The sequence below is a fragment of the Venustampulla echinocandica genome, assembly GCF_003357145.1.
Source record: "Venustampulla echinocandica strain BP 5553 chromosome Unknown scaffold_1, whole genome shotgun sequence".
NCBI lineage: Eukaryota > Fungi > Ascomycota > Leotiomycetes > Helotiales > Pleuroascaceae > Venustampulla > Venustampulla echinocandica.
The window spans coordinates 2,243,055-2,252,619 of NW_022474206.1; the positions used below are offsets into that span (position 1 = coordinate 2,243,055).

Genomic DNA, 9,565 nt, shown 5'->3' on the forward strand with positions numbered 1-9,565 from the left:
GGAATCTATTGTACTCTTCCTCAATAACATCCAATCCGCCGCAATGAAAATAATGGGTATGGTATAAAGTGAAGGGAAACCCAACGCCCTGCAAACTATGCCTATAAAGAAGATTACCCGTTTCCCCCAGCCCATCTATGAAGCATTTAATCCCACACGACATCCCAATTGGAGTTGTTTAGTCCATTTATGTACCTGCGTGCTACATGTTCGCGTTTAATTACATCCATCCATTCATCACTCATACGCGCCTGGCCATGGCAATTGTTGCTCCAGCTGAAGCTAGATCCTGTTTTGCGCTAACGGCTCTTGTAACTCGAGGAAGCCCGCTACCGCCGGGTGCGATGACAGCGCCGGTACTCGTCCGCTTGCTGCCTATTGAGCTGCTAAGGGCATTCGCGTTTGATATCCTTCGCGTATGAGTATTCGCACTCTTGATTGGGCTAGCGCCTGTGGTTTCGCGTGCCCTGACTGGGGCCCCGTTCTTGAAGCTTGTGGTGGGCGGTTCGGGGAGAGGTCGGTTGCTTCCCGATGGTGTTGCAACCGTGTGGTGACGCTTGATGGGGGAATCATTTCGTGCGGTGGGACGTGTAATCGACACGGTAGCCTTCCTACCCGTCATAAACTCATGTTTAACAGCGTCTTCTGGCTTTATTCGTCTATCAGGATCCCACCTAAGACACCGGGATAGGAAATCGAGAAATGGCTCCTCATCAGTCTTGAGAACTTGAGCAAGAGTCTTGGAGGATGGTCGACGACGACGGCCTTTGGACGAAACTGTAAGGCGCGGCTTTCCAAGGGAGTCGAAGAACAACTTCCTGCGTGTGCTTTTCTCAATCAGATGTTTCTCCGGAGGTCCGAAAACTTCCATTATACAGGCAAGTTGTTCCTGCTCATTCTCACCAGGAAAAATCGGAACCCCAGTAAACAATTCTGCCAATATACATCCAAGACTCCACATATCAATCGGCATACCATATGTCATCCCAAGAATAACTTCTGGCGATCGATAAAATCGTGACTGGATATACGTATAGACTCTCTCATTCTCGAAACAGCTAGATCCGAAGTCGATAACCTTAATTTCTGAATGCATTGGGTGGGCTAGGAGTATGTTTTCCGGCTTGAGATCACAATGGATAACCTTGTGCGACTTCAGCAATAAGAGGCTGTTAAGAAGCTGCTTCGTAAATCGTCTAACGACCTCCAGAGAGAAGCCGCGGAATGCGTTGGACTTAATGAACTCATAAAGATTCATGTCGAGAAGTTCAGTTGAGATACAAAGATGTCCGCGAAAGTAGAAGCTCTGTGTAAAATTTACCATGCTGTGCTTGTTTAAAGGGTCCTATCTAATATTAGTCTCGGCAGCGGAAGGAGGGTGGGTGGACTTACCCATTCGCGAAGTTTCTGTAGAATATTAACTTCAACTAAAGCCTGCTGATGGAACCTCTTCTTGTTGCGAATGATCTTGACAGCCACTAGTCCTCCTGTTTTGTGATCAATGCATCGTACCACCTGACCAAAACTTCCCTTGCCAAGGACGTCAATTATTTCATATCGGTAAGAAAGATGGTCCCCCTGAACAATCGTGTAATCACCTCGTTCATCGTCATATCCAAAGTTGGCATTTTCTGATGTGGGATCACCCACATGTTTGGCGGCGTTCTGGGTTCCACAGAAATACACCTCCTTGTAATCGACGATCTCACCTCGCTCATAGATGTTCAGATTTGCAATTTGAAGAGCTTGGTGAGCCGAAACGCGTTCCTTAGGCGTGGCGCGCTTCCTCAAAGCGTCAAGGACTTTGGCGGCCTGCTCCGTCTCCTTTCGCTTAGTAGCAAGTTTCTTCATCTGTTCCTCAGCAATCAGATCTTCCTTGTCCAAGTCAGCCGTCCAGTGATCAAGAGACCGGAGAGCGCTGCTTGAGGGCTTTGAATTAAGCATCTTGTGCATAACGGATGAAGCTGTCCGCGGTGCCGCAGGTGCTGTCTTTTCGGACCTCGGCTCTTTGGGCTTCTCTTTTTTTGGAGTGCCGTTGATGCCCCAACTGTCGCTTCTAGTTCGATCATGGCCACCAAAGATGCTCAAGCTGGATGCCGAGCTCTTCCGCCTTTTAGAATCCAGATAGGTCGTTGATTTGACTGAAGGGCTAGGACTGGGCACAGTGTAAACATTCATATTATTCATCGTGGCGGATGCAGGTATTCGAGGAGGGGGCATGTTATCATGCTTTGGGGGAGGAGGAACATATTCGGAACCTCTCTCATTCGCTGCGTAGGAGATGCTATTATTGCTCTTGGAAGTGTTCCGCTTCCAACCAAGGCTGAGCTTGCGCCGCAAAGACGATCCAGACGGCGTTGTTGGTTCTTCAGGGCTCGACACCTGAGAAGGAGTATCGGTTTTAGGGGGTCTTGAAAGCTTCTGAGCCCTTGGTCCTGTCAGTCGCGCAGGCCGTATTGGCTCCGTTGTATTCTCGGCGCTTGTGAAGTCACCGCTCGTCTTAGACCTCGTCATGAGCGAATGCCCTCCATTGTGCTTGGGCAGGGATGAGGAAACGAAGGGCGAAACCGCATGTCTCGATTGCCGGTTGCTCATTGGGATAGGCTTTACCCACTCCGAGCTGCTAACACCCATTTGTGAGGATGACTCGGAACGTAGGCGATGAGTCGAACTACTACTTCGCATATCGACAAGATCTTGCCCGGGCTTATCTTCCGAACGGTTTCGCGTGAAGAACGAAGCTTTAGAGGCAGTCATGGGACTACTGGGCGTCTTGGCGTTCACACGATGGGGTGGGGTGACCTGTCCGTCAGAAAATGATGGTTCCTGAAGAGCCGCAACTTTGGCCGCGGTAGGGATGCTCAACGGCAGCAGATTTAAAGGGGGTAGTCTCAGCGGCTTTAAGCTCCTTTTGTTATTGTTTACCTGGGTGGTATTGTGCTGGTCGGCATCCGGCGAGGAGGCTCCTGGCCCAGGTCTCCGGGGTTTGGGCTCTCGGTCATTCTTGATAGGCTCCCGAACAGATGCCCTCCCGGATAAGCTATTGGTCGAGGTGCTATTGATACTGCTGGCATCAAACGGCATGCTTGACTTCCGTTTGCTGTAGAATTGGGCTTCCGTAAGCACATCTTTTGGAGAGTCGTAGGCCTTAGGGATAGCTGGGACTGGGGGTACCTCGTCCCCATTGTTCCCAGCCGAGCTATTAGCATTTCTAGGTTTGGGAGTGGGCAGCCGCGACGATGAGAACTGTTGTGATAATCGCGGTTGTAATAACACCCCGGAAGTTTGAGAGGGGTTGAGGCTCGCATTGGACACAATTGATTGGCCAGAGCTGTAGGATTTCCGGGTCAAGTCGGGCGTCGTGCGAGATGACAATGGTGTGGACACCTTCCTTGGTAACATTGATGGCGAGCGTGACGATGTTCGGACCGTGGATACATCCGGTTGAGGAGGAGTATTCGGCATCGGGGGGGCGTTCTGCAGAATGGACAATCGCTTTGCTCGACGGGCATCAGTAGGGCTAACCGTCCTCGCACCCAGGCCTGTTGCATGGGACGATGAAGGAGGCATCCCAGGCATCACGGATATTCGCTTTGACGATGATGGGGTACTTGTGCCTCTCCCATTTGCTCGGCCGGGAGACCTGGCGGCAAAAGATGGGGATCTCCCGTGCTCTGGCGTACCCACAGCGACGGACAGTCGCACTTGACTCTGTCTTGAGGGCGGCTGGAGGGACTTTGTTTTTGCTGCGCGGGAAGCAGTCAATCCTCGAGCCCCATCCATATAACTCTGAGTCCCGCTGGCGTTTGTCCGCGTCGACACCCCGGAAACATCACCCGCGCCCGTAGTTGATGGAGTAGATGCCAGACTCGGACGTCGTCGCTGGGCAGGCTTAGTGTAATCGGAATCGATCACGCCAGGCCCAATGGATTTCCGTGGAGCTCGTGGAGCATTTGCAGTCCCGGCGCCCGATATTGGCGGATATTGGCTTTGCCGTCGAGTTCGCATTGCAAGAGGGGCGCTGGGGGGGTCCATCGCCCCTGGTACGCCAGATATCCCCGATGCCGATGCAGACATGCTGCTTTGCCTTGTGGATGTACTTTGTCTCCGGAGGAGTGATCCCGTCCTTGCTGGGCGCGGCCCATTCAAACCTGCCGCCGCCCTTTTCCCTTCACTCATTGCATCGTTGAACCGCTTTCCTCCGGCGCTCTGGCGACCTACAGCTGGAAATTGTGTAGTTGAATCATTGGGGGGGCCGGCAATGCTGCTCTGGAGGTCGTCGAAGCTTGGGGAAGGTAAGAACTCAAATGAAGCTGTGGAGGCCTCGTCCGCGGCGTTGGGGTTGGCGGAGCCAAAGGAGAAGAGGGAATGGCTGTGGGTGCTGGAGGAAGCATCTACGGTTGGTTCTCTTTCTCTGCCCGACACAACACCGTGTCTGGTCGCGGAATTGTGATTCTGGTTATGGTTTCCCTGTCTATCAGCGAGTTAGCACACGCACGCGTCAGCTAGAAATGGGTGGTGAGCATACGCCTCCGACGGCGAATAGCCTGGACCTAGAATTGGACCCTGACCCGAGGGAGCCTTCTGTTCCCTAATCATTGGAAGGACTCGGTCGCCTGAAGGGAAGTCGAGCGACGCGGTGGATGGGGGAATTCTCCTTTCGAAGCTCCGTCCGTCGAAGGGCCGAGCGTTTCACGAGGGCTATTTCATTTCAAGAGTGGCAGCCGGTCGTGTGCGGATGAAGCGCGAAACAGCCGTGAACAGAGCCGGCAGAGGACAAAAGTAGAGGGAGTCCAGCCCTCGACACGGGACGTTCTCAAGCAGGATAGTGGAGATAGAGTAGATGTAGAGGGGCGATGGCGATGGGGATATGAATAGGGATGGGGATGGGGATGGCGATGCGCGTTGTGGGTGGTGGGTGGTGGGTTGTCTCTTATACACATCTAGATGTGTATAAGAGTATATTGTTGTATTGTGTATTGTTCTGTTTTGGTGACAGATGTAGGAGTATCTCCGTACTCGAGTAGTGTGTGGTTTGTAGGTAAATAAGGATTGGACGACCTAGCAACTAGATACAGTGTAGCCTTGTAGGGGGCACGAAGTAAGGATGTTTTTCTTATTAGACGTTTTAACTTTTAATCATTTGCCTTTGATAATTGATAAACTCACTCTGTCGCCCAGTAGCGAGAGATTGCAACTGGTTGCAGCGGGCAAATTGAAATTATTGAATATCCCCAATTCGCGAATAGACGGCCGCGTCGATCACAGCTTGGTAAAGGCTTGCCTGTCAATATTATTACACAAGAACGAAGTACCGCCCAGGTGCATACCGGTAGAACTAGTATCGTACCTACATACATACAAAGGGGCTCGTGCTTGTGCATATCCGCCAATACACTCCTTTGATATTATGATATTACCTGCGGAGTACTCCGGATCCAGGTAAGTAATAAGTAATTAGGAACAAGTCTCCTTCTGCTCCTTTTCCACCACGGTGCGCTGGTGGGCGCCCCTGACGCTAGGTACGAGTAAGACAACTTCCCTACATGAGTTGGCCATATAAGCCTCTATTTTCTGCTAGCGGTACTGCGTACTTCGTACAGCAAACCTAGCATCTCGACATAGGTATTGCTAATACGCACATACTATGTACGTGCACCTCATTATCGATATAAAGTAAAGTACAGAGACAAATTAAATAATTACAAGTGACATTAGGAATCGACCCGGTAACTACCCAAGGTACCTTAGGCACGTTTGATCGGGGAAACTTCGGGCGGACCCGACCTCCCTCACCTGCCCTCCATCGATCTTCTATCCTCTATCTCGTACTGCACAAAGCTTAATCTTCATGCTCCTCGTCATCTCATCCCGCTGCTTGTCGTCAAATTCCCAAACTACGCTTCGTAGATAGATGATATGCTCTGCATTCCATCCCAGTCAAATATGGTGCACAGTACTACGCTCCTACGAAGTATAGTAGCACCAGCCCACGTCAACTTCACATGATTGTCTCCCAGCGTCATCACCTACCCTCGCCTTCACACACCTCTCCCCGATACAAATTGTGTACATCGAAACAGCACTGCCAGTCCCAGAGAGCTAGGCACACTGCCAAGCCGAGATGGAAGAATACACTGACGGCGCTTTCGCCAACCGTGGCGGGCCTAATCCTGTGATCCACGTCGATCGAGATCGGGATGATGCGTACTCCTCTGACCAAGACCAAGAGCCAGACCCAGACCAGAACGACGTGAAAGCTCCCTCTAATGAGCGAAAGCGGGATAGATTAAAGAGGCATGGCAAGAACATCAAGCAGAACTTGTGGAAGGCGCATGACAAAGCTTCCGATCACCAGTCAAGTATGCAGGACCGCCTGCTCGAGAAGTACGTTGCTGTATCCTCCGGGCGACTTTCGGTATCTAGATCACTAATGCAATACGTGAATGCAGGCTCCTCCAACAGATCATCCCTATCGAAGACCAATCTTCCCATCAAGGCTTCTCCTCGCAATCCGAATATCCTACCCGCCCCTCCTTCAACTTACCTACCATGTCGAATAACTTCCGCCGCTTCAACGCCCGCATCGGCGTCGTCTTTGTCTTTCAATCCAGCCTCATTGCTCTCTTCACTTGGAGGCACCCCACCCATACAATGTCATTCCTCTCTATATACACCTTCCTCTGCCTCGATCCATATCTTCTGGCGGTGGTTCCCTTGGTGTTCCTCATATTAGGTTTGCTGATTCCATCCTTCATCGCTCGGCACCCCGCGCCTCCGTCCGCAATTTCAACCATCTCCCCGTCACTCCCATATCCAACAACGGGCCCGCCATTAGCGCCAGCGCCAACAGTCAAGCCAGCAAAAGAACTCTCTCGAGACTTCTTCCGTAACATGCGTGATCTCCAAAACACCATGGATGACTTCGCTCGAGCCCACGATCAAATAGTCCAGCTACTTAGTCCGCCCACAAATTTCTCGAACGAGGCGTTATCTTCCACTCTCTTCCTCTTCGCATTTCTTGCTACTCTCGCAATGCTCATAGCGAGTCACCTTCTTCCCTGGCGTACGACCTTCCTCCTCGCGGGATGGGCCATTACCTGCTTAGGGCATCCCACCATTCAGCGAAAATTCATCTCCATGCATAAACAACACTTACTAGAACACAGAATAGCCGTTCAATCATGGCTCAACGCGTGGACCTCACATGACATTATTCTTGATTCAGCGCCCCAAACAAGAGAGGTCGAGGTCTTTGAACTAGAAAAACTCTCATCGATAGGGGAATGGGAGCCATGGCTATTCACCTCATCGCCATACGATCCTTTAAGCGAAAGCCGGATTCGTAGCGAGAGACCGCGCGGAACGCGCTTCTTTGAGGATGTGCGCGCACCCGAGGGATGGGAATGGAGCGAGAAGAAATGGGCACTTGATCTATGGAGCCGGGAGTGGGTTGAAGAGAGGATTATAACCGGCGTAGAGGTAGAGACGGAAGGCGAGAGGTGGGTGTATGACCTGCGCTATGAGGCAGAGTATGACGATAGAAGCGAAGTTGGGGATGTGGATTATAATACTACGCTCAGGAAAGGAGAGAATTTAAAAGCAAAAAGGAAAGTTTTGCCTAGTTGGGAGGAGGGCAGTGATGCTGAGAGTGGAGGGAGAGGACGACGTGGAGAGTGGAGACGCCGAAGGTGGGTGAGGATGGTGAAGAGGAAATGGCAAGCGGGAAAGTCGGCCGATCGTCCTAGCTGATATTTATGATACCACTGAGCGAATAAGAATAAAAGGTAAAAATATACGATACCTCTATACAACTAATGCGAGTATCGATTTCAATGTAGTGGCGAAAAACACATCTAAAGTGCGGATTGCGCAAGACATTTTACGCTCCAAATTCTACATACCCATACCTTTTACCTAATTACATTAAACCTTCTCTCCAACCAAAGCTACCTAAGTTGTTTGCCTATAGCCGCCGCCATTACTATTAAACCCTTTTTCTATTAGTCGGGTTATTAACCTTGTATTAGTATTGTTGGAATTGGAAGGCGACCTATAAGCCTAAGTGTACGAACCCCTAAAGTTTGAGGCAAATATATCACAGATATGTTAAACAAGTACTTTACTAAAGGCGTTAAATTGATTACACTACCTTGCGTCTATGTGGATGATATGTAGAAGACTAGTATTTCAAGCCTAGCTTAGCGAGTCCTCTTTTAATAACCTTACATTTAATCCACTTCCAAAGCATACTACTCAATATAAGTTTTGTGGTTATAATAAAAATTATATAAACATCTAGCCTTGCATAATGCACCATCTCTTAGTTTAAATTAAAACGCTACCTTAAGTTTAGATACTCTTTACCTATTAGGGTTTACCCTCTACCTAGTAAATCCAGGGACATTATATCGAGATTGTAGACCTTTAAAGAGGTAGTGATTTAAGACGTATTCGTAATAGGATTGGTTAAAAATAAGGAAAAGTGGCAGAGTTTCTAGAGACAAATTTGATAGTGAGGAAAAATATAGTATCACGACGTACTAGTCAAGGTGGAATATCTGCAACCTCTAAACACCTAGACCCCAACTGCAAAGAAATCTAAGGCCAAGATACTTGGCCCTTAATACTCTGATTGCTGCTTTTGGGGTCCGATTATATGCCAAGCACCAGAAACCACGGACCTACAACATCGCCCCTTAAATTTTACCCTATTTTATAGCAACTTGCCCTTTTACTCCTGAATAAATTATATTTATATTAATTATATCGCAGGTAATAGTGCTAATAAAGATTGTCGAGTTTACCGTAAGGATTTAAAATGTACAGTATACTGGGAAAGCCAAGAACGGAGGTAAGCTGTGCCAAGGAAAGTGAAAAGGAAACGACAAGGGCTTTTATCTTCCGTTTCCGTTACAGCGTTGACTGATCCTTTCGTGGCGGGAAGCGGTACTAAGCAAATATGTAGAGGTCTGAGGCTTAGATAAACAACCTATTGTTATTATTATTACTATTACTATGACTATTTTATTCTAAAAACTAAAACACCAGTTCCAAACAATATACGGTCTCTTTCCATTAACCCAGATAAACCCAAGGCCGCTGACTTTCGCCTCGCTAGTGGGTAGGCTAAGTCGTGAATCGTCCCGAAAAACAAATATCTAGAAGCCAAGGGTTTATCGCCTTGCGTCAAGTAACAGTGTATCGCTGATGTATTTGCGGAGAATATGTCGAGCATATTAGATATGCGGAAAAGGCGAGGCACCAGGAAGTGCCCACTAGGAGTGAGACAGGATATTAGAGGAGATAAGCAACGATCAATCCGAGACCAGCAAGTGCCGCTCCAGCTGAATTGGCGATTGCTTCGCCAGTGACCGGGGGTGTGCGAGTAGGAGTGGGCCCTCCTGGGGTTGCTGTCGCTGAGCCTTCAGTGCTACCAGGAGCTCCGCTTCCTCCAGGTACTCCAGGTTCTCCATTGCCACCAGGAGCCCCGCTTCCTCCAGATACTCCAGGTCCTCCATTGCCACCAGGAGCTCCGCTTCCTCCAGGTACTCCAGGTCCTCCA

The 9,565-nt window shown here is 49.5% G+C and overlaps 3 protein-coding genes across 3 annotated transcripts in view; 1 reads left to right on the forward strand and 2 right to left on the reverse strand.

Moving 5' to 3' along the window:
- Positions 1–241: 241 nt before the first annotated feature.
- BP5553_03265 (uncharacterized protein) lies at positions 242–4,599 on the reverse strand (the record flags this gene model as incomplete). The annotated part of the gene is made up of 3 exons (XM_032011888.1): positions 242–1,345; positions 1,393–4,474; positions 4,529–4,599. 3 exons carry the CDS (start codon positions 4,597–4,599, stop codon positions 242–244), a joined length of 4,257 nt encoding a protein of 1,418 aa, XP_031871581.1.
- Positions 4,600–6,124: 1,525 nt separating this feature from the next.
- Positions 6,125–7,752, forward strand: BP5553_03266 (Uncharacterized protein; the record flags this gene model as incomplete). The annotated part of the gene is made up of 2 exons (XM_032011889.1): positions 6,125–6,387; positions 6,453–7,752. The coding sequence occupies 2 exons, from the start codon at positions 6,125–6,127 to the stop codon at positions 7,750–7,752; spliced, it is 1,563 nt and encodes a 520-aa protein (XP_031871582.1).
- A 1,545-nt stretch (positions 7,753–9,297) lies between these two features.
- The window catches only part of BP5553_03267 (uncharacterized protein), a gene marked incomplete at both ends in the record, with an annotated part of 1,758 nt that continues 1,490 nt past the window's right edge, over positions 9,298–9,565 (reverse strand). The window contains one exon of the mRNA XM_032011890.1: positions 9,298–9,560. Within this exon, the coding sequence (XP_031871583.1) occupies positions 9,298–9,560 (263 nt within the window). The remainder of the gene's footprint in view (positions 9,561–9,565) is intronic.